This window comes from Rousettus aegyptiacus, unplaced genomic scaffold (assembly GCF_014176215.1).
Source record: "Rousettus aegyptiacus isolate mRouAeg1 unplaced genomic scaffold, mRouAeg1.p scaffold_m13_p_1, whole genome shotgun sequence".
In the NCBI taxonomy this organism is placed as follows: Eukaryota; Metazoa; Chordata; class Mammalia; order Chiroptera; family Pteropodidae; genus Rousettus; species Rousettus aegyptiacus.
This window is the reverse complement of record NW_023416284.1, coordinates 162607449-162631818: the sequence shown is the minus strand read 5'-3', so window position 1 is coordinate 162631818 and position 24370 is coordinate 162607449. Positions and strand designations below refer to the sequence as shown.

General features: G+C 36.4%; 1 protein-coding gene across 2 annotated transcripts in view; it reads left to right on the top strand.

Moving 5' to 3' along the window:
- SGK1 (serum/glucocorticoid regulated kinase 1) overlaps window positions 1–24370 on the top strand; it is a 101009-nt gene that overhangs the window by 68464 nt on the left and 8175 nt on the right. Inside the window, exon 3 of one of the 2 annotated variants that reach the window (XM_016155672.2) lies at window positions 5711–5786. In XM_016155672.2, coding sequence (XP_016011158.2) covers window positions 5711–5786 — 76 coding nt within the window. Of the gene's footprint in view, window positions 1–5710; window positions 5787–24139; window positions 24329–24370 lie in introns of those variants that run through there. The other variant, XM_016155675.2, reaches the window with a different exon arrangement.

The window sequence follows — 24370 nt, the reverse complement described above, 5'->3', positions numbered from 1 at the left end:
ACCAAAACATAAGACCTGTGACCAAGGATGAGATTCTTTCAGCAACTTCTTTATCAGACTCCTGCTGTGCTTGTCCAAACTGTCATCTTTACGAGGGTGAAGTTAGTGATATCAGATACACAAACTGTGGGATGTTCGCTGTAGCGAAATCATGTGGATGGATTCTCATCCTGTCACGTGCAAGTGGAAGACTGTAGCCCAGAGGAAGTCTGGAGAACCCCACCTGCCCATGACCACGTGAGTGAAACCTCACCACTAAGCACCCAAAAGGGAAATGGTCTAGGTAGGTCAGAGATGCAGTAAGTGCTCCCAGGAGGACAGCAGACCCAGCATTTGAAAAAGGGCCTATATGCACAAGAGAGGCCAGCCATGCTAGCTTAACCATGACACAGTGTGATTCCTTTAGCTGCCAGAGACTGTGGATAGTTGTGACAGCATTTGACCATCCTCCTAGTCACCAAATTCCAAAGCTCTGAAATTTGTGTGTTCTTTCACATTCCTTCATTTTCGGTCATCAATTTTTTTTAATTTATTTATTTATATTAGTTTAAAGTATATAGTACATTAGTTAGACATATATATAGTTCATAAAATGATCCCCCCCAATTGCTCCCTCCCTCCCCTGGCCCTCCACCTAGCAGTCATTTGTCAAATTTTATCAAATCATTTCAGCTGCCCTTCACACCATGCCTCTCTTTGCATTTTCATAGTCCCCAGGTTCATCATGCTCTCATCAACTTTCCTTTTATGGTATAGCAGCCTCCCAATCTCCTCAGCTTTGGTGTTTTCTGACTCTGGTCTTTCGTACAAATGGCAAAGGCCCTTGAGTTTCTTCAAAGTAAAGGACATATGGAAGTTCAAAACCTTTCACCATCTGGCTTCTACCCAGTTTCCAGTCACTTCTCCCATGAGCTTTCTATTCCCAGGAAATCACGCAGTCAGCAGTTGCCTAAACACACCTCATTAAGTTCTGCCTCCACGCCTTTGTTGGTATTGTCCCGCCCACCTCGGTATGTTTCTGCTGCCTGCCCAACAAGCCAAACAATGTCAGTGTTTTAAAAACCTGTTCAGGTCCTCCCTTCTTGCTTGACAACTTTGCCCAAAGTATTGTTTCCTTCTTTAAATAATGACAAAATGTAATAGCTATAGTACAGTCTTCACACTGGGCTTAGAAGTACTTAATATCAGGTTTCACATCACTTTGTGGCTGTCTGTGTCCTGCTCCCATATCAGAATATAAAGTCTTCATGATCAACAAGTTTCCTTTATGTCCTTGTAACAACCAGGGCAGCTGACCTTACTTGTAACAAATACTCTATAACTATTTGTTGGATGTGATAAACCCATCTAAGAGAAATAATCAAGGAAGACTTTTCTTCCACCTGGGTACTCAAAACAGAATTCAAAATTAGTATTTGCAAGGTGGCTTTACATTCTGTAATAGTGTCCAAGGGACTGTTTTTAAAGCCTCACTTAAAGAGTAAGAGAAGCAAAATTTTATTTCCCTAGATATAAAGTGTTCTTACTTTTGAACATCAGATAAACTGAGATGGGGGAGAACCAACTTCCTTGGGTGATAAGAGACAGACATTTTGAGAATTTCTGTTTGTGTTTTAGGAAAAGCTAATGACTTTATCATATACTGCTAAAACGATTTATGTAAAATCATATATAAATTATTATGAATAAGTGAAAAATAAATCAAGGAGAAATCTATAAGTTCTCATTTATTTTTCCTATATCATCATCACAGGTGATTTTTAAATTATTAATATATGCATCTATATTTATTCGTTTTGAACCGACATTTTTTAAATCAGGATGAGAGGGCATAGAGAAAGATGACCACAACTTTTTTCTTTCTAGCAATTCTACCAATATTCCAACTTGCCATTAATTGGAGACACTTTATGGAATTAAGACAGGCTATTTGCTCATGTCAGTGGAAATTTAATGATGTATTTCCAGGTTCATTCCTCAGAGCTTGTCCAAAATTTCTGAACATCTGGCATCTCCCTAAATGTGATATTCTCATGAACCCTATCCTCTAATATTCAAGTCCTATCCTCATTTAAATGCCCCTATCTTTCTATTGTCCTAATGTTATCGTAATTTATAAAAGCACTTTTAGATTTTGAAACTATACAGATTAAGTACTGGGCAACGACGTTCCTCCTCCCTTAACCTTCACAATTTTTAATTCTATCAGGCAAGAAAATTCTCTTTTCTTTCCCTCCAGGGATGCACTGAAAATAAGTTGAAAGACAATATCACTTTTATTAGAAAAATAATTTTTTATGATGACTCTCCCTCCTTCCCCCCCCCCAAAAAAACTATAAGGATTTAAATAGGAGAGAATTTCCATTGACTTCATAGAGCTTATAATTTTAAAGGATTTCTTTTTTAATCATCATTTCCAAATTGCTCTATATGCAAAATAGCGCAAGTATTCATTGTTTTTCAGACTGTGCATGCTATCATTTATTAAATAAACTTTAATAACCCTCATTAAACTTTAATAAATCTAATTATCGTTAAAGTTCTCAGTTGCGATAATGGCATGATGGTTATATAAAAAAAGTCATCAGTTAGAAACACATTCTAAAGAAATTATAGATAAAATGTCATGATGTTTGCAATTTGCTTTAAAATATTGCACCCTAAAAAAGGAGGATAGATGAAATAAGACTGGCAAAATGTTAATAATCATTAAAACCGGATAATAGGTACACAGGGGTTTATTATACTGTTTACTTTTATGTATACGTGAAATTTTCCATAATAAAATGTTTAAAAAGTCCCTAATGTTCTGCTGTTCTTGTTATATCATCACCTTTTCACCTCTCTTCAATCACAAGTACAAGGTGCATATTCCTTTCCCAGGGAAAGAAAAAAAAAAAACCAAGGACCTCATTGTGGATTCAGCCAGGGGTCATACTCTAAGTACGGGCCTCTTCTTCAGCCGCAGGTATCTTGCGAAGACTCAGCAGGATTGAAATCTCATAACAAATTTTCTCACTTCTATGAAGCACCTAACACTACAGAAGTCAGTAGTCAATTTGCTTACAAATTGTTGCAGAATATATAGTTATTAATGAATACATATAAACTCATGCTGAAAATAAACTGTGTGCATTCTATAATTTGCTGTGTGTACTTTGATGCTTGGGGATCATGAAGAATCATATGTTCTATTGCACGATAAGAACATGAAGAGCGAGAAGAAATTTTTGATGGCCCTGAACTTAACAGGAACAGCTTCAATAGAAGATTTTTCCAACAAATAGTGATAAAGAATCATTCATAAGTAAATGAGATTTGGAGGAATGATATTTGTTTGACGCAAACACCACAAAGACACAAGGTAATTAGAGCTTAATGCAGAAAGAATGCTCATACACAGCAATTTTCCCAAATGCATCTATAGTTATAAAATCAATTAGGACTTTTTAGAATAAGAAGCATAAGAAAGCGGCTAAATAATAGAGAATTATTTATAGGTTCTTGGAAACATTTTAATTACTCACATCTGGAAATAATGTTTATAGTCCTTTCCAAAAGCCATCTCAAAACCAATTCCTTATTTTAGTGGCTATTATTTGGCCTGGGCCCAGGCCCTGGCCTTGGTTGCTCCCAATGGATTAGCTCACATGCCAGAGAGGATGATTTCTGGGGCAGAATGATCTCAGCAAAAAGACTTAACACCACTTCATAAGGAAGAATGGAAGGGAAGAAGGACGGCTAACCTATGAATGGTAGGCTAAGGTAACACATAGTAGCTACTTTCAAATATTAGAGATATTTTATGAAAGAGAATAGATCTATTTTATATAACCTAAGAGCGGGCTAGACTCAGTGAGGAGAGTTTTAAGGATCCAGATTGCAGTTCAATTTACAAAGAGCTTTCCAACAATTGGAGCAATCCTTTAGTGTAATTGACAAATCCTATGAAGGAATATAGCCTGAGGCTACCTAGTGGGGTTTGAGAGATATTTCACAGAGCTGTTCAAAATGTCATCTGCAGAGTAGTGCTGGTCCACATATTGTTGTTGTTGTTTTCCCTTGAGATTTACATTTTAATGTATTTTTTTTTACCATAGTTTTACTACTAAAATCATGTTTACTATAAGATAAAAACCTATTACATTACCAGGAAATTCCACCAATAAAATGTATACCACTTACATATTTACGTATGAAATATTTTATCTACCTTTATCTTATCTGACATAAGATTTTAATTGTGGTAAGAACACTTCACATGAAATTTATCATCTTAACAAATTTTTAAGTGTATAAATAGAGTAATGTTAATTACAGGCACAGTGTGGATCGGCAGGTCTCAGAACTTAATCATCTTGCATGACTGAAGCCTTATACTTACTGAACAGCAGCTTCCCATTTCCTCCTCTTACAGACCCTGCTTCTATGCGTTTGACTTCAGATACCTCTTCTAAGTAGTATCATGCAGTATCTGTCCTTTTGTGTCTAGCTTATTTCACTTAGCATAATTCTCAAAGGTTCATCCATGTTGATGTACATGGCAGGATTTTCTTCTTTTTTTAAAGTAGAATAATATTTCATTATATATATAAGCCATATTTTTTTTTATCCAGTCATCTGTCCATGGACATTTAGGTTGTTTTTTCATCTTGGCTATTGTGAATAATGTTGTAGTGAACAATGAGGGTGCAAATAACTGATTTCCACACATTCTTTCATACTAGTTCACAACAAGAGAGTTTGTGCCAGATTGTAAATCGAAGCACCGCTTCCTTCATCAATAGGACTTGCTATGGAAAGAAAATGTCATTGGAACTAAACAATTTAGTTTGTGACATTTTTGAGTACTTCATTACAATGGAAGGAATTTATCTATGAAATAGTAAATACTAGAGACTTCACCATAATCAAATTACCACACTATGAAGCATATTTAAATGGAAGGCCTTTTTTAACCCTAAGGTTTATATTTCCCCAATTGAAAATGTGTTTGAAAACCACACATCACAATAGTATAAAGTTAAAAAAAAGAAAAAATTATTGCTCTTCTCTGGAACTATTATAAGGAATCTATTAGTTAGATGTGTACTAGGCAGAGCCTTTAGGTTGAATGAATGATACACATTGCATATATGCATGTGCTACTATTTAAAAATATAGATTCTTATATGGCTATAAAATAAGAATTCATTTTAAAATGCTACTGTGCTACTGATTAAAAGTAGCTCTTCTTTTACATGTATTTTTCCAAGCATTATACACACACACTAAAAGTACTATTTGTTAGGTAGAAATCCAAAATGCTTTTTTATGTGATGAATGTTCTTATACAAATAAGTTTGCTAATTATCCAGGGCTTCTGCATATAGCTGTGCAGTTCATATACTGCAAAAAGCAGGAGGTGAGGTTGCCATTGGGGCCTGAACTCCACCTCTGTGTGCTCACCCAGCTATGAGCCCTGGCAGTGAATCTGTGCTGGGCTTGGGGTGACCAACCATTTGGGCTTGCCCAGGACTCAAAGTCCTATATCTTGGGAAACGCTTCACTCCCAAACAAACTAGAATGATTTGTCACCTTTATCAGGGAACAGAGGTGCCATAATGTGCTAATGTCATCCTTAAAATCTTACCTAATGAACTGTAATCCTGAAACAGCTGAAGTGGTAAAGTCGTTTTCACATTACCTCTTTTCTCCTTATATTTTCAAGGTGAAAGAGCCATGTAATCATGCCAACATCCTGACCAAGCCTGATCCAAGAACCTTCTGGACTAATGATGATTCAGGTATTTATTGGAAAAATACACTCTTGCCCTATGATATACAGAAAGCATTCTGTAGTAAAATCCTACACCAAGACAAGGTGTAGGGCAAATTTTTGGTTTTGTTTGTTTATACCTAGTCCAGCCCTTAAATATACTTCAAAATCATTTTTTTAAAATAATTCATATCTTCTTTTCAGCAGCTATGTATCTTCTTTTTCAGTAGCTAAAGCAAATATACTATCAGGTACAGATTTCTGGTTTTTGAAGTATATTAAAGAGTTGGGTGAGACAGAGAAATGAGTCTATTTTCTGGAGTGGGTGACAGAGGGACATGATAAGGAAGACAAATACATTGGTCCCAGTTTTTCTTCCAGGGGAAGGAAGAGATTAAAAAAGCTAAGGTGAGTCATACTTCAGAATGCTTCGTGGAGGGCAGATATGACTTATTCTATCGATCCAGGTGTATAAATCTAATCAGAATCAAAAGAATGCCACTTCCTAGGATCTGAAAATATGCTTCCAGTTACATAAATTGCACTCAGCAAAGGGTAGGGTATGTTCTCATAGGAGAAAGAAGGTATTTTTTTTTGTTCTTTTTCAAACACATTGAGCCATGAGGCCTATTTGCACCAAGTAAAGACGTTGGAATTAAAAAGGGAAGATTAAGCGAAAGGAGCTAAAATAATTAAGAGAGTGCTACTAGAGCTTTCACTTTTTCTAATTAAACAGAGAACCAGTGATGACACCTAATATTTGTACTAAGCCTCATGGTTTTACAAAGTGGATTCACAAAACTCTAATTTAGTGTCTGTGGCAATCCTGTGAGAGAGGAAGGGGGGTTCTCCTCTCTGTGTGAGAGATTAGATCAAAAGGTGAGATAAGTTAGCTGACATATTTAAAACTTACAACCAGAAAATACTAGGCCTGGGAGTGGGATGGAGACCCTGTGTGTCCAGTTCTCCATCTCACTTCATAGGAAAAAGAGGCTCTCTTCTGCGAAGCAGCGTGAGCTAAATTTGTGCTTTAATCTTTTCTTCATAAAAAAAGTCAGAGACTATACCTTCATAAAAAAAGTCAGAGATTAGCAGAAGTTGGAGGGGTTCGGAAGGGAAGTAAAAACCTTTCTGATGCTTTTTTTTTTTTCAAAGACCAGGCTTATGGTCTAAACTTATTATCAATTTCATCTGTCAAAAAAAATTGTTCTGTCTTGTTTTATGTCTTTTGAAGAAAGATGAAGAAACATGAAAGTGAATCGGCCTATTTATGTCATTTTGGACCATTAGTAGAACAACCACAAAATAAACAAGCCATCCACAAATTAAGACTGCTATAAAGAGCTACTGCACATTTACTGTGAAAAAGCTATGTTGAACAAAACATTACAATTTAAAAAATAAATGCTTCTCAAAGGTATATAATGAGAATGGAATGGGAGGGGAATCTGTACAGGACAGGTCCAGAAAATGATGCTCGGGTAATTTTTGGAGCTGGAAAAATTATGTTATAAGAAAAATTAATGCAAAACATGTAGAGAAATATGAACAGGAATATCTCAGATGCGCTTATTTAAAAATTTTTTTTTAATTATTTTTGTCATCAATGAGGCTACAAAGACATAGTGTCCCTCCTGCACTTATCTAATGAAGATCTTTCTAGACCAAGGTCTATGTGTAGTGACTTTTTTGGTGAGGGAGGGGCTGGTGGTTCAATAAATTACTGAGACAGGACTATTATAGTCTCCACCTATGGTGGTGGAATTATCCTCTGCTTCTTTTAATGCAGTCAGCTTTTTCTGAAAATATTGTGAAGCTCTGATATTAAGCACATACGCTTTATAATTGTTATGACTTTCCTGATTAATTAATCATTTTATCATTACAAAATGTCTCACTTTATCTTGGTACAAATCTTTGAGGTTTATTTTTTCTGATATTAATATAACCAAGTCAGCCTTCTTATGCCTATTCTTCACATGGTATATCTTTTTTATCCATTTACCTTCGACCTATCTGTGTCTTATAGTTAAAGTGCTTCTCTTACAGACTTCATATAGTTAGGTTTTCTTTTAATCCTATCCAAAAATCTCTATTTTTTTATTTGAAATGTTTAGACCACTTATACTTAATGTAATTGTTGACTTGATTAGATAAAACTGTACCATCTTGCTATTTATTATCCTCATGCCCCTTCTCTTCTTAGTTTGCCTATTCTTCCTTTCCTGACTTCTCTAGGATTATTTGAGTATTCTTTCGAATTCAATATTAATTTATTTATTGACATAGTGGTGGCTCTAGGAATCACAATAAATAACTTTTACTTTTTCACAGACCATTGTCAAAATCTTGAAACAGTATAGTTCCATTTTCCCCACTTTCCTCCCTTCTTTTACATTATCATTGTCAAAAATGTTACTTCTACATATGAAATAAAGCCTGCAGTACAGTGTATTCCAAAGAAAACATCTTTAATATTTACCCTGATGTTTACCATTTATGATGTTCTTCAGTTTTTTTTAAAGATTCAAATTTCCCTCAGGGATCATTTCTTTTAGCATTTCTTTGTGAGCATTTCTTATAATTCAATGATTCTCTGAGAATGGTATTGCTTGGTTCTTTTTTATCTTCATGATATGGCTTCGTGAATCAAAATATCTTCATTTCATTCTTAAAGGATATTTTTTCTAGATATGGAATTCTGAGTGAATGTCATTATCTTTCTTTCATCAATTTAAAGATGTCGGTCCATGTCTTCTGGCCTCTACAGTGTTTAAGAAGAAGTCAGTGCTTGTGTAATTATTGTTACCCTGAATGTAATATGTTTTTTTTTCACTAGCTGCTTTAATTTTTCTTAATCTTTGGTTTTTATCAATTTGACTATAATGTATCTAGACTAGAATCTATGTTCTTTTAGATGTTTAGAAAGTTAAATATTCTTCTAGTATATTAGTAGTTTTCTTAGAATTTGAATCTGAGGGATGCAGTTGTTTCTGCTGTGGTTTCTACATCGCCCTTTCTTGTGTGCCCTTTCTTCTTCAGCGAATCAGCACTCTCACTAAAACTTTCTAAATGCCTTCCATGTGTCAAGGATAAACCCTAGCTAAAGCTACTCCACAATCAACTTTCCACAACGTGCAAATTTATGAGCCTGTAAATGGATTTTTTACAAAAGCAATATTCTAGTTGCAATATGAATTTGATTATGATAACCTTTACCAATTCCTGAAATAATTGTGATAAAAATGATTCCATCATTTCCCATGGAAAATATGTTTTAGTGGATGGAATATTTTCATTCGAAGCCAGCCATCATCAGAGTACTTTACTTTTTAAATCTGATATATAGTCTCTTAATACATAGCTTAAGGAGAGTTAAATATTAGAGATAACTAGTCCACTTTACTTGATAGAAATACAATTTAAATTAAATATTATTTTGTGATTTTTTTAATAAAGAATTATTGAGGTTTTTCATACTTGCTATCTTTTTGCATTACTACCAGCGGACAAGACTGGCCTACTCAATTGCCATATGCAGACATTGATAGCTAAAGAAACAAAAGTAATTTTTAAAAAGTTTTTTTTAATATAATATAAAAGTAACAATGTTCATTCATCATAGGAATGAAATGGAAAATAGAGAAAAGTAGAAAATGGATCACCCGTGATCCTACCATTCATACTTTTTTTTATTGGACTTCACTTTCTTACGCATTCCCAGCAGTTTTCTGACAATGAGCAAAGAGGCTGTACAAGTTTAGGCTCTTTTCTATTATTTCTGTTTTTAGGCTTTGAAACCTGAGTTATTAGTTTTTGTACACGTTCATTTTTTAATTGCTGGTTCTGTAATGACTAGCAACATCCTCTTAAATTAGAATTTCAAGGTAGGATGAATTTCCCCACACTTTCAGAATGCGTATTTTTTTTGGTACTATTATTGGCTATTCAGATAATGTTCTTTGCTTAAAGGAAGTCAGATAATGAACTGGTTAAACAATAAGGTGTCTTTTACAAGAGCCATGATTCTAACCTGGCAGTCCTTTTGCTGGGTGAAAATATAAGACCTTGATGTTCTCCCTGGGCTTTTATTTGAAATCTCCTTTTAACAAGAACACAAACTTGTACACTTGAGATGTTTAAAATCTCTAGATATCTTTCAAGCAAAACTTAAAGAGAAAGAATTATTATTGTGCACATTTTTTCCCTAAAAGAAAATATAATTTTTCTTATATTTTTAGAATTATGCATTGTTTCTTCATATTTTCTAATGATTCATCACATTTTAAAATTCAGCCCAAATTTCTGGAGATGTTGAAATCATATATTCATTTTTATTCAAGAGCAGTAAATAGTTTATGTACCAAATATATAAATGAAGTGATTCACAGTTTAAAAACACATGGACTACAGAAATATTTTAGTATTTCAGAGAATATATAAAATTAGATCATTTAATTAATATAAGGAGAGGAAGGGCTTATTTATATAATTTTTTTAACTAAAGAAACATAATTTCTAGATTCATTTTCTTAAAAAAAGAACTCTCATATTTATATCTAGAAAACAGTTGCTTCCTCTCTCAAAGTATGTCCTTCTTAGATCAAGTAGCCACAATCATTCTCAGTCTCCTGAACCACATTCTTTCAGACAACTGGACTCTCCTCAGAGCTGACCAGTGAGCCTTGGGTTAAGAAGCAGGAACTGCTGAACAGTTTACCACCTGTTGTGTGGTTAGGCCGCCTGAGTTTCCCACCAACTTCCATGCTTATTACCTGTGCAACTTTGGACAAATGATTTCACCCTGTGTAATTCCATTTACTTGGAGAAAGGATTATACAAACCTGAGCAAATCCCCCTTCCCTATGATTGAGTTTACAGACTATGGGTTGAAAGAATAATACAATTTATTTTGTCATTACTGTTACTATCTCATACTTCACTGGACCTATAGCTTGTTTTTTTCTCCCTAAACCACAAAGCTCATCATTCTCTACCTTCTGTTGTCTCAGTTCCCAGTCACAAGACTGATAAGCTCCTGGAAAATAGACATATGGCAGGACATAATATCTTCAAGCTAGAGAGAACCTTAGAAATTGCCTACTCATTTAGATAAATATCGCTTTTTAAGCAAAGATCCACAAAGTTTTGCATGACTTGAACGATTACAATGTTTTAGAGGGTTTCAAATTCATAGACAGATATTTATTCCAGTGAGCAGCAAAATGTCATTTCAAAACCTTTCTGTTTAAAGATATTAAGCCATGCTCATATAGCATATAAGTATGTTTGACAGCAAAGTTTTTCAAATCTGATCTTCGTGATGGTCCTGCTCCCAAGTGCATGAATGTATGACTATAGACTGTTCAGCTCAGCATAGAGAAGCACCCTCCTTTTCCTTCAGATTAGGTAAATTAAGAATTCAGCTTTCTGAAGCTTTGCAGTTGGAGCAAAATCTGTTTCTGCCTTTGTTGGACTCACCATTTTCTCTTCCTCTTTGTTATGAACAAAATTACTTGTTTTTGCTGCTGTTTTACTCAAGACTAAACCAACAGTGTTTCACAATGGCTGATTTTTTCCGATTCCCCGGGGCTCTTTAAAAAGATTTTCACACGGTTTTTCCTTCTGCCCATTTTACCCCAATCATTCGTTTTATGCGTAAGATCTTGGATTTCCAGAGTATTAAAGAACATTTTATTATGGTTAAAATGGTACTAGGAAAATTTCTCACTTAAAAAATACAAGAAAATAGATTACATGCAACTTCATTCTTTTAGCAAAGTCATTTTTCTTGTATTTTAATAGATCTTTTCTTGTTTTATTAGTTTACAGCAGACTAATATGATAGATTTTCAAAACGTGGTGAATTTTAGTTGCAGCTAATGTTAAAATGTCCTAATGCATTTTATTATTTTAAACATACTGAAATATTCAGCCTTTGCCACCTTTTTGTTTTTTTGCCCAAGAAGAGTGTTCCAAAATACCAGATACATAATATATAAGACTATATTTCAGGAGGTTATATGTCTATCATAGAAAAAACAAATTTAAAATTTTTGGATTTTTGCCTTTATTAACAAAAATATTTTATTTGGTCATATATAAACATTGTTTTCAAAATCTAAAGACTTTATTTTACAACTTTAAAATTGCATGTAATAAGGCAATTAGGCCAATGATCAATAATAAATACAGCCTATCCCAGGAATGAAATGGCCCACAGAGAGAGGCAGGAGCAGGGCAGAGAGTGAAGGATTAGGAAAGGGAATGGAGAGGGTGGGGGGATGGGGGATGGGGGTGGGGGCGGGGCTAAGATGAGCATAGCAGGGTAGAGGCGCCGATGATGAACGTGGGAGGCTCAGAGACTGGGAACAGAATTCGAATTTAGAGAAGGGAAACTCCAGCAAACTCCTTTGTAAAATAAGAGTTGATTGAAGTAAATCAACTCTAAGATTCTTATTCTGAAACTCCCTTCTCTGTGAAGGTGTAAAATGACAGTAAACAAAAGGGTTTAGAAAAAAAATAGCTCCAGGCGGGCTGAGGCCCTTGGAATAGACTTTGATGAACAGTTTAGCTCTGGGAACCCTAACTTTCCATCTTCGGAAATATTGACGATCAGCTTTTTCCACTGATTAAAATTTTGGCTCTTTGAGGAAATTTTTATATTAATAGTTCAGCTGCACTGTTCTTATAGATATTTAAGTACATAACACAGGAGTTTTCAAAGCATTCTCCCATATCTAATCTTATCTGACCTTTCCAAACACCCTGTGGGTTTTGGATTAAAAAAAAAAAAAAAAAGGCTGTTAACCCTCAGGATACTTGAAGATGTTAAGTGCTTTGCTCAAAACTAACTATTGAAATACAAAAGCTAAGACACAGAGATGAAGTCGGATTTCCTGGAAACTCCTCAGGTTCTCTTTCTACAACTTCAAAAAGGTGAATGGAGCTTTGCAATGAGAGTAGCTTGAACATGAGCACAATTGTTTGGGGGAAAGAGCAGTAAGTAAAGGATGAGATGCAGACTGAGATGTATGTAGTCTTGCCATCAGGCACGGGAAGCTGGGAAAGGGAGAACATTAAGGCAAATGCAGGGTGTGTTTTACAAGAGTGAGATATATTACATCCCTCTCTGTCCAGCACTCTGCTAGGTTCTATGGAGGAGACGGTCATTTTTGCCATTGAAAACTCAGGCAGATAAACTGGACAGATTATGAATAAAATAGTTAAAATAACTATTTTAATAATATAAGTTAAAATAATGATTGCCTACAGATATGTGAAGGACTGTCACTTGGAACAGATAGGAAGGTAGACTATTTTGCTGGTTGAAAGCAGAGCTTTCAGCATTGGAAAAACCTAGATTTGCATTCTGGTTTTGCCATTACTAGCTATGTTGTATCACACAACTGTTTACTTCTTTTTAAGCCTTGGGTCTTAAGAGTGTATCAGGGAATAGTGACAGTTTTTTGTTTTTGTTTTTGTTTTGTTTTGTTTTGTTTTGTTTAATAAAAGGTCATTGTGAGGATTAAAGGAGAAATTGTATAAAAAGCACTAAAGCATAGCATCTGACCGTTAGTGTGATCATTCAGTTGTTAGCTGTTACAATAGATACACTAAACCATGGACAGTGCAGAAAGGAACAGGTTCGTTTCTAATCGGTATATTCTTAGCACCACAATCGTGCCTGGCTTTAGAATATATAGAAGCGCTATTCTTTAATAAACTTTTGTCAGTATATTTGAACACGGTCTAAGGAAGAACTCTACCAGTTGATGCTAGTTAACAATGATAGAGATAGCCTTGGAAGTAGAGGCGATTTTAGCGAAAAATTAAAGAGAGAGCTCCATGGTTATCAGAAATATTGAAAGGAGGTTCATAGTTTCTGAGGTCCTTTTAACACGAATAGAATCTGTTCACAATTCTGTGAAAAGCATGAAGTGACGCCGGCGGTGCTGTTGAAATAAATACCCCCAACTTTCGTGTATATACAATAGTTTCGAACTTTAAAACAAAGAGAAAAAGGTCATTTAATGTGCTGCCTGTGAGCTGTCCTTCATATATATGAGTATATGAACACAATAGAGCTAAGGTGAGTAGTGGTTGGATTATTTTTAGAAATGGCAATGAGTCTACAATGAGCAGACCACATGCCTTCACCCGGTCTCTTTGTGAGACAAACTATCAGAAAGCTGTCTGTGAAAATCAGAAAGGATTGCTCTGTAAGGAAAAATAATTGGCTCATATGGGGAAAATAATGTTAGATGCAGAAGTACCATGTTGTAACAAGGTTACCTGTGTTAGACACGTTTTTACTATTCTTCCTGGAAATAATTTAGTTATGTCTATTTATTCCTCTTTGACATTTTTATATAAGGGTACATTCTAACATTTTAAAGATATTAACATTTTAATAACATAATGTAATATGTAATACATTATATAATGCATACATACACATTATATAATGTTTGTAATATTAATTCTAATTCTCAGAAACTGTTTTAAGAAAAAAGATGGAAAAAGAATAGCAGTCCTAGGAGCCTTACAAGGTCTCTGTGAACCTTACAAAAACTAATAATCGTAAAGAAAATGAAAATCTGAAGGGGAAAAAACATGGGAAGTAGGAAGAGGTAGAAAGAAGGCGGCAGAGGAGAGTGGTAAATGGAGCTTGGACAGAAACTGTGTCAGTTGTACCGACTTATGTCTGCCCTTTGGTTGTTTTATAAAAGGAAAAGGCAGAAGGCAGTGGGCCATCAAGGATGCTTACAAGAGCAGCTTGTGAACATCAAAGTATAGTATTTACAATGTGGGTAGAGAATTAAAAGAAAATGCTTTTGCTTTTAAAAAGTAAATTCAAGCTTGTTAAACAAAACTTGCCAAACTGGATTTGTGCTGGTATATGAAGATGTATATAAACAACATAATTTGAAAAATGAATTTCAAATAGGGCTATCATGATGATCTATGTTTGTGTTCTAAAGCTTTAGATTTTTAAGCAACATTTTATGAATGTGAAATAGAATCATTGTAGATACTAATGATATTGTCTTCTTGCAATTTTGAGGGTAAGGTATTATAAACGACATTATAGTAACTTCTTTAAAGTGACCATATTTAGCTTAGAAAGTGAGGCATTATTCATGATATCTATCTTTTGTTCATATTTGTTTTCTTTCTCTTTAATTTTCTTGTGGTCTTATACAAAAGCTTATTTCCATTCTTTCAGATTTCATTTCTATCTTTTTGTGAAGTGGTGATTATGAAACAAAGTTGATATTGTAACACACACTAAAAAATAACAGAAGTTGATATGTCTGAAACTCTTAGCCAAACCATCAAGCAGTTCTTTTCTGACAACTAATCTTATCTGTTAAAGGGATTTTGTAATCACGATTCAAAAGCAAATAGTATTGCCAAAAGTGTCTGATGCTCTTAGAGAATCAGGCTATGACAGCTAATCATGGAAGCTCTGATCCAGTATATATTAATAAAAACAGAAATGAATTTACTCTCATTAACTAGCTAGAATGAACATCTCTCACTAAAATGTGTCACAAGCCAAGGAACAGGGATTTTAATGTTTTTCTTAGAATTCAAAAGCTGAGAAATAAGTAGAAAAAATTGTGGTGAGCCCCACAGAGAGATTTATTCATCAAATATGTCCTATATTTACAGAATGTTTGTGTTTGTGTAAACATCTTTGTTTTTTTCTCTCTCTTACCCCCTTGCCATGTAATATAAAATGTATTGACTTTATATCACAGTCTTTTAACATTTATGAACTTTACATCATAGTATTTAAGTTACAAGATATCAAAGAGAAGAGTAAATGTCCTACAAGGATTTTGCATCCTCTTCTGGCAAGAGGTATGTTTTTGGTTATGTGTAGGATAATTATATCATGTTAAGTGGAAATTGAACCTAATTATTGTCTCTATGGAGATTAAATATAAGATGTATTCGTGTGCCAAGTTGTCAAAGGGTAGACTCATGATAATTAATTTCATATATCAACTTGTCTGGGCCAAAGTGCCTAGATATTTGGTTAAATATTATTCTGGATGTTTCTCTGAGGGTGTTGTTTGTATGAGATTAATGTTTAATAAGTCAACTTTGAGTAAAGCAGATTGTTTTCTATAATGTGGGTGGATCTCATCCAATCAGTTGAAGACCTTAGTAGAACAAAAGCTCACCTCCCTGAGCAAGAAAGAATTCTGCCAGCAGAAAGCCTTTGGATTTGAGCTATAACACTGGTTCTTTCCTGGGTGTCTAGCTTTCAGGTCCACCCTGCAGATTTTGGACTTGACAGTCTCTATAATTGCATGAGTCAAGCCCTTAAAATATCTCTCTGTGTCTGTCTGCGCGCTCTCTCTCTCATTCTCTCTCATTCTCTCTTTCTCTCTCTCTCTCTCTCTCTCTCTCTCTCTCTCTCTCTCTCTCTCTCTCTCTCTCTCTCTCTTTCTCCTTCCCTCCCTCCCTCCACCACACACATATACACACCACACACAATATTTGTTCTGTTTTTCTGGAAGACCCCAAGGAAAGCACACGTATGTTTATATAACCACAGATATGAAAATGCAGTTACCAACTTGGTGGTAAGCATTTGCAGCACTTGCATGTGTGCTGTAGCTCTTGCCACTTCTGACAACCTAACAGTGGTCATTCTGCTATGGCTTTAAACCTACACACTAGGCACTGCACAATAGGGCTCCTGTTATCACGGTCTCATCTGCATAGAGAAGGATATTTTAAAGGAAAGTAAAGTAGAAGGGTTTTGTAGTAAGTGTTCATTCAGGCTTTCTAATAGTAGAAAAGTTATAGAAGAACTTTGTGATCGCAAAGAGAAAAGGAAAAAGAAAATCCTCTGTGAGGAGGCAATGTTATCCCCTGTGTCCTCAGGCTGGGCAAGAGGTTCAGAAGCTCTTGGCGAAAGTGGATTACATGACAGAAGTCATACCGGTTAGGACAGCATTCTTTTCTACCAACCAAATTTATATAGCATCATTAATTAAGAGGGTTTCCCCCTTGATTGCTATATATCTGCAAATGCACTGTGACATTCTACCATCATCTACTAAGGGTACAGGTAATTTTACAGACTTTGTCAGGCAATCATAGAGTGCTAGGAAGACACCTTAAGAGCCCCAGGCTGCCTCCCTGACTAAATTCTGACAGTCTTGGAAAGGTAGCTTGTTATCACTGTCTTTAAATGCTAAGGAAAGGGCAGTTCTCCTCAGTCAGCTGCCAATACCTTATAAACATGATCACTCCTCATCTGCAAAACTGAGTTGGTTATCAACAGAATAGGCCAGAGGACTTTCAGCTGAAAACAGAAAAAAGAATTATGGGACCTAGTGGACTTCTCATTTTAAATTCTGTCTTTATAGACAAAGAATTGGGGTCAAAGGAGAATTTGGGAGATAATGTTAAGAGGAGAGAATAAAAGAATATATATTATTTTCTGACTCATTGGAAGATTACCTGTGGTCCTTGGAAAAAGGCTAAATTGACATTTTAAATAAGCTGGGTGAATGAAAGCCTTGATGGCCACCCTTCCAATGGTTTGATTCTCTGAACTTGACAAAGTATTCATTCAATGCTATTAAAAAGAGACCAACTACTTTAGTTTTCTTGAAAAAACGTTTTTTAAAATGATTGTTTAATGATCCCTTGGGACCAAAAGAACAGCCTTGATTTAAAAATCTTCATTGTATATCATTCCTAAAATCTAGTCCCTTGGTTTTCTGAAACAACTGAGAAGTGTAATATGCAATATGTAATAAAAAAGCTAACACCTGAGGGGTTTTAGTTTGCTCTGATTTTGTTTTCTTTTTATAGTGAGTTGTAAAGTGACTATATGGAAATATACCCTTAATTATTAGGTGAAAGGAAGAAATCTACATTTTATTGAGAGGCAGTTATGTGTTCAGAAATATATAATAGGAACATTAGTAAACTATTTCATTTGTTAAGCACCTCCCATGGGCCAGGGATACTACAGAAAATAACATAGATCCTCTCCCCGCTTCACAGAGACTACTTTCTATTTTGGGGAGACAAACAATAAACCCTAGAGACATGTCAGATAATAAACTAATATGCAGATAATTGAAATAGGGTGAGTAACAAAGGAAGGCCAGCTAGGTTCTATAGGTCCACTGTGTAAGTGATGCTTACTCTGAGATCTGCATAGCAAGAGGGATTCAGCCATCTGAGTGTCAGAGGAAAGCATTTCAGGTGGAGAACACAGTACAAAGTCCCCAAGGCAGATAAAAGCTTGGTCCACTAAAGGAATGGATAACCAAGATGGTGGACAAAGGGGAGAGTGGAAAGAATGGAAGTCGGGGGAAAGATATGATTGGAGGATGTTGGATAGATAAGAAACATGAATTGTGCTGTCCCGTGTTCAAGGAACTCAAGGTCCAGAGAGGCAGCTGAGATTTAAATAACTAAGAGCACAAACTCCCTCACTAAATGGTACAGTGAGGGAGGCAGGGTGGGATCAAAAGGATTAACTAGGTGTGGGACGTTATTACAGGAAGCCACGTGAAGTGGTTCTGGGCTTCCAGAAGTTCCTTTTAGATTTATCTTTTCCCAGACATCACAGAACTGTACAATATTAGAGCTGCAGGAGAACTTCCAGATCATTCCTCATTTGGAAAAGTCAATCTTCTAAATGGCTAAACATGCCCAAGGCTGTATTTTAATGACAATAAGGCATAACTGGGTCTTCAGAAAAGTAGAACTTTGTACTGTGTTCTTACTTTTCCTTTTGGGAAAGCGCTGTTCAGCTTAACAACATAAATAGAGGCCTTCCCGAATGCAGCAATACTGCCTGTCTTAGGCATCCTCATTAGCTTGAAAAATAACACAGTACCTGGCACCAAAGAAGTGCTCGATGAAGGTCTAAGTGATTAAAAATAATTGGCCATGATCATTTGGAGCTCGTTCCTCTTTCCCTAACTGAAGGATAAGCTGAAAGACCTAGACCTCTGTGCTAGCTGCCCTTCTCTGACCCTCTTTCAATGACTCCGCCCTTTCAGTAGGCCAGTATTTCCATTCTATTGTTTCCCACCCACCATGAGCAGTTGAGAATTCCTTTGGGTTAGGTTTTGGCTCCCTCTCTGCCTTTTCGCCCAAACCTTAAGCTTTACTTCAAACACTTGGGAAACAAGTATTTATTCTGTTATCACATCATTTAGTTCTTTGAGACAGTGCCTTCTGAAGCATTGTCTGTGGGGAGACCAAGGGAGGAGGAGTAGGAAGTTTGAAGAACAAAGGCCTATCCTTGGCCCAGCAGACTAAGTGGCCTATAGTATTTTCGCGCTTTAAACACGGCACATGCCATTATTATTTTGACTTGTTGGAGCCCTCTGCTTTGTATGATGTGTTTTGTTTGTAGGGCGATATGTATATGGTAGGGTTAAGGGACATAGACATATTTTCCGTGTGAGATTCCAACTTGAGTGCAGCACTTAATTCTCTATTTCAACTACCTTTCGCGATTTATATTAAATGCTAGTCTCTCCATTATGCAGAGTAAGAGATTAGGTTTAGAGAATACTTTGTCTATGTCTCACAGGTAATAAACTTTAGTTGTAGCCTACTAACACATACCTTCAGCCTGCTACTGACACTCCTGAGCTCGCTGTGGGAGGTGGGATAAACATTTACACAGCTTATATTCAGGGTTGAAATAATAATTTAAAAAAAAAATCCCTAAATTGTTCAACATTAAAATGACACCAGCCGACCTCCTGCCAGCCATCCTGCCCTGTCTGTGGTTTTTCCACTGCTGGTTACTGTTACTGCCGTTGTCTTATTTTGTTGCTGCAATTTGTAGGAAGTGTTTACAGGAAACAGTCCTTAGGGGCAGGCTGAATTTCTGCTGCTTCTCACTAGATTATATGGTCAGAAATGGAGAGAGATTTACACTGAGACAATGAAAGCTTTTGGGTTTCGCTTTAGTTTGGCACAAGACTGTCTACGAGAAATCCAGGCTCCTTATTTATTATTGGCACTTAGTAAATAAAGTGGGGGTGAAAGACAGCCCTTTATACTTTCCTCATGTAGATTATGAGTTTAATATCTGTATCCCAAGGATTCAGTCTGCAAAGAAATTCCAAGCCCTGTGCTGCTGTCTGGATGCTGTGCTGCAGAACTAGTAAGGGAAACAAGTGGGCATGTGGATTCTCTCTGGGCAGAGTGAAGGGAGAAACTCCCCAGCCCAAAGCTCTCTGGTATACCTTGCCATAATACCGGAAGTTTTGTTATTACAAAGTATTTTGTTTTAATTAAACAAAAAAGTCTTTTAAAATGCAAGTGCCTAATAATGAATAAATGCCTACAATAAATGCCCAAAGCTATGTCAGTAATATTATAAGGCTTTCAGTAAGGCCATAGTTCTCTTGGGTTTAGAAAGTTGCATAGATAATATTGAATTTTGACTTTAAAATTTTTCACTTGCTTTTGTATCATTTTTCATGATCATGTAAAAAAATTCCCTGGATGTCATTTTCCAGGCCAATCTTGAAATCTAAATATAAAGCTGTCAGATACGTGTTATCGTTTGTCCTTCATATTGTATTCTAGTTGACAGTCATTATTTTTATTTGTTATTTATTGGATTGTGCTACATTACACATTGACAACATTACAAAGATAGGGATAAGGTGAGTTTTCAGCCCATTATAAACCCATTGGTTTGGGGCTAGCTAGATTCCTATTCCTCCCACGTCAAGAGCTACCACTGGCCTCCTTCTTTAATTTATCACTTGATTGAAATTTAAAAATTTACTACAAAACCATGTTCCCACCTGCCCTGCCCACTTTCCTGTGGCCCAACTTTCTAGAAGGAATGGGTACAGAAGATTGGTGTGATTGACTAGGAAATATCATTCGTTTCTATGCTAGAACATAACGATGTTTGTCTAAACTTTCATCCATCTTCCAACTACTTAAATTTCCCCATTCCAACTTCCAACACCCCCTTATACATTTGTGTATGTAAGTTTGTTCATTTTTTAATGAGATAGGGGTATTTTTTAAAAAAGCAAATATTCTTAATAGAACGAGTAATAGTTGAATGAAGTCTCCAAACAGATTGAATCTGTTTCTTTAAAAGCCTTGGTGAACGAATTTTCCTTGGTGGCTTTTAGATCTTTTGACACTAGGGCTTGATCTACTATTACAAGCAATTCCCCAACTGCCCTTCACCCTGCGAGCTCATGTTTACTACAGCATCTGGCATAGTGTGTGATGCATAATTCTAGACGAATCCTTTGACGAATGAATAAATGAATTCCAACCATGACTAGAGCTGTACCAGACACAAAGGTGCCTATGCAGGCTAACAATTGTCAGTCCTTCAGATGGATATATTTTTAAGATATAAATTTATTGGGGGGGGGGGGGACAGTGAGAGGGAGAAGCAGATTGTGCCAGCTAAGATCTTTTTAATTTTACTCGAAAGTGTGGTTTTCCTACTTCAGCAGTAGTGGCAACCGGACAATATGCATTTTGCTTGTGTGTGAGGTCTGAGTAAGGACCATAATTCCAAATTATTCCACGGATGCTGCACATCATCTTAGAGTTTGGTACTCATGCTTTTTCTTCCGCTTAGAACAACTTTCCTCTTTTATAACAAGCTGGTCATTTTGGGGTCAGCCCAAATATCATTTCTTTGTGGAGACTTTCCTCAACAATTCCCTGCCTGCTGCTTCTGCCCAGGAGAAAATTCCTCTCTTCTACTCTGGCCGATTGCTTAGACTTCTGTTTTAACACTCATTGTGTTGTATCATAAGTTATGTGTATGTGTCTCCACTTAGAATGACAGCTTTGTAGAATTCGATAACTGGATTACTCATATTTGTGTTCCTTGATCTCAGTATTTGTACTTAAGTGCTTTTTAAATGCTTGCATGAATGAATGAAAGGGAAGCAGCAGTGAGAGAAGAAGGGAAGGAGGGAGGGAGGGAGGGAGGGAGGGAGGAAGGAAGGAAGGAAGGAAGGAAGGAAGGAAGGAAGGAAGGAAGGAAATAAAGAAATAAAGAATGAGAGGAGGGAGGGAGAGAAGGAGGGTCGGTCTGGTCAACATCTGTAGCAATTAGCTGAAAGCAAAGCTTTAAGAGAGTTGGCATTAGTGGGAAGGAGGGTGGGAGGCAATATTTCAAAGTATGGGGGACTATATGGTGTGCTGGTGCTGTGGGTGGGAAGTGGGGGAGGCATAGGATCAACTAAGGTGACAAAGGGGTACAGGAAGAAGACAAATTTGGTCCTGAAAGGAAGTTTTGCTCCTTGAGAATTTTGCCTATTATCTGCCCAACTCAGAAGAAAAATAACAATAACTGCATATCCTTAATAGTTTAAAAAAATGCTGTTAGGGAAAAATAATGTAAGGCCTCCAGTCTAGACAGCTACATGTACATTATTTAACAGAACCCTATTTCAGGGTTCTTATGTGTATAGTCTTGTTTTTCAAAAGCACTGTCTTGGGCAGAAAAACGCGCCCTGCATCTATAAACCATGTAGTTTTGTGGGTTTAAGTAACTCTTACCACTATTATTCTAGATAATGTGTTCTTCTCTTAGTCACTCACTGTATCACATTCTCGTTTCCTTTATGCATGTCGGTTTTGACCATTATGAATATGGAAGGTAACAGTCACTATAGAACCTGTGTTCTATAAGTAGACATTTATTTAATTGTCATTGCTAGTTACATATCTATGATAGCTATCCTGAATAAACTCATTTGTCATCATTTTATGTTTGACGAATACCGTAAAAAAGACAGGCACTTAGTGATAACCTTAAACCAAAATGGATCCATTTAGTTGCTCTGTAAAGTAATAACTAGGTTTTCTGGCATTCCTATGTACTTTCTTTGGTGATGCTACAGGGAAAGAATTCTATAAACATCAACTAATGAATCAATAAGGATGGGAAACTAAATGGCACAGGATTGTTCTAGAATGTATAACACTTTGAGCAATACAAAACAATTGCTCTGTTACCAATCAAATATTGTATCTAGGGAAGGAAGACTAACACAGCTGACACCGTTAAGAAGTAGCCCAAGTGCAGATATAGTTAAGTCTATATAAAAATATTTAGAAACATATTTCTTTTAATATGTTGAGAAACATCAGTAATTTGTTTGCTGAGCCTTTAAATTAAATGCAAAGGGTCAAGTCTTAGTAAAAGTTTCTGATTTTAGTTCTTACAGTCCATCATTAAGCAAAAATAAAGTAGAAGAGCTAGAATGATTTTCTGAAGTATTAAAATACATATGCACTAGAAAATGTTTTGTTTCAGTGCAAACTTTCCATTCTGACAAATCATTTCCATTTGAGAGTTTTGATTGCAGTTTGCCCAGTATGAGGCCTGAATGTGAGAGGACTGGCTAGGGGGAGTGAGGAGGTAATTAGCCTATTTCATATCAAGCCGTCTATATTTTCTATGATTGCACAAGGTGTTGTAGAGAAATTATCTGGAACTGATTAAACCTCAGGAGAGAAGTGAGGGAAATCCTTCATTCCAGAGTGGTTTTCTTAGAGAACGCGATCGCCCTCTAGTTTGCATTTACAAGCCGAGTTTTGTGACGCAACTCTGGCCACTTCGCCACCAGAGAATAAGAGGGAAGGAGCCGGATTCCTCCTGGTAGGTGGACTATCTAGACCGAAGAAAGAGGCTGGCGACGGGAAGGAAGAAGCAGATCAAGCATTCGAATAGCGGCCACCGGGCAGCCTAAAGCCTGTACCGAGTTAATAGGCGCGCGTCACACACAGTTCCCTCGTCTTCCTCCCCCCTGCCCCGTACACCCGCCGTGTGTCACCTTCCTGTTGGGAAGTCTTAGTGGGTTGCTGGGACAGAACAGGGGGCGCCTGCTCCACCCATAAGGTATCCGGTTGGAAGAAAAGCCAGTCTCAACAACTTGCTTCTCTCCGTTAAATGATAAGTTTTGCAGACCGTTCGTCTCCAACAGCTGAACGTTAGGGTAGGGGGAGGAGGGAACACATCAGACATTTCTTTTCTATTTCAACCACAAATCATATGGTTGTGCCTCCTTTCTATTCCACTTAGAGCCCTCTAACTGAAATTCCACGTTCTTCCTGGAATGCATAGTGCAGCGGCAGAGCTTCTTTGAGAAAATGAACCCTGAGCATGTGTTTTGATTCTCTAGACTGATCTGTGATGATAATCAGTCAGGTTACATTTTTGTGTGTCTTGCTGGGGGTGTAATAAACCCAGGATGCCGATGACTGTAATTTTCTAGTGATGTTGCAATGGAGGGAATAAATGGCCCAGTGTTGAACTTTGCAGCTTGTTCCCTTCCTCTATGTAAATTGCCTTTATATAAAGTGAGGTTGTTAACAGAGTAGGGACAGTCGCCTCTGACTCGTGCTTCCATGTCATCTTAGCCTGCAGCCTTATCAGGCACATAGCAAGAGGCTACTCCATCCCTGAGCTCTACCTACCTCCAACCTCCAGGAAATAATCTCCAACCTTCATATCCTAGGCAAACTGAAGAATGAAAGAGGAGGCTATAAAGTCCCCTTTGAAAGGTTTGTCTGCTTTTATTACTATAATTTGAATGAAATATAAAT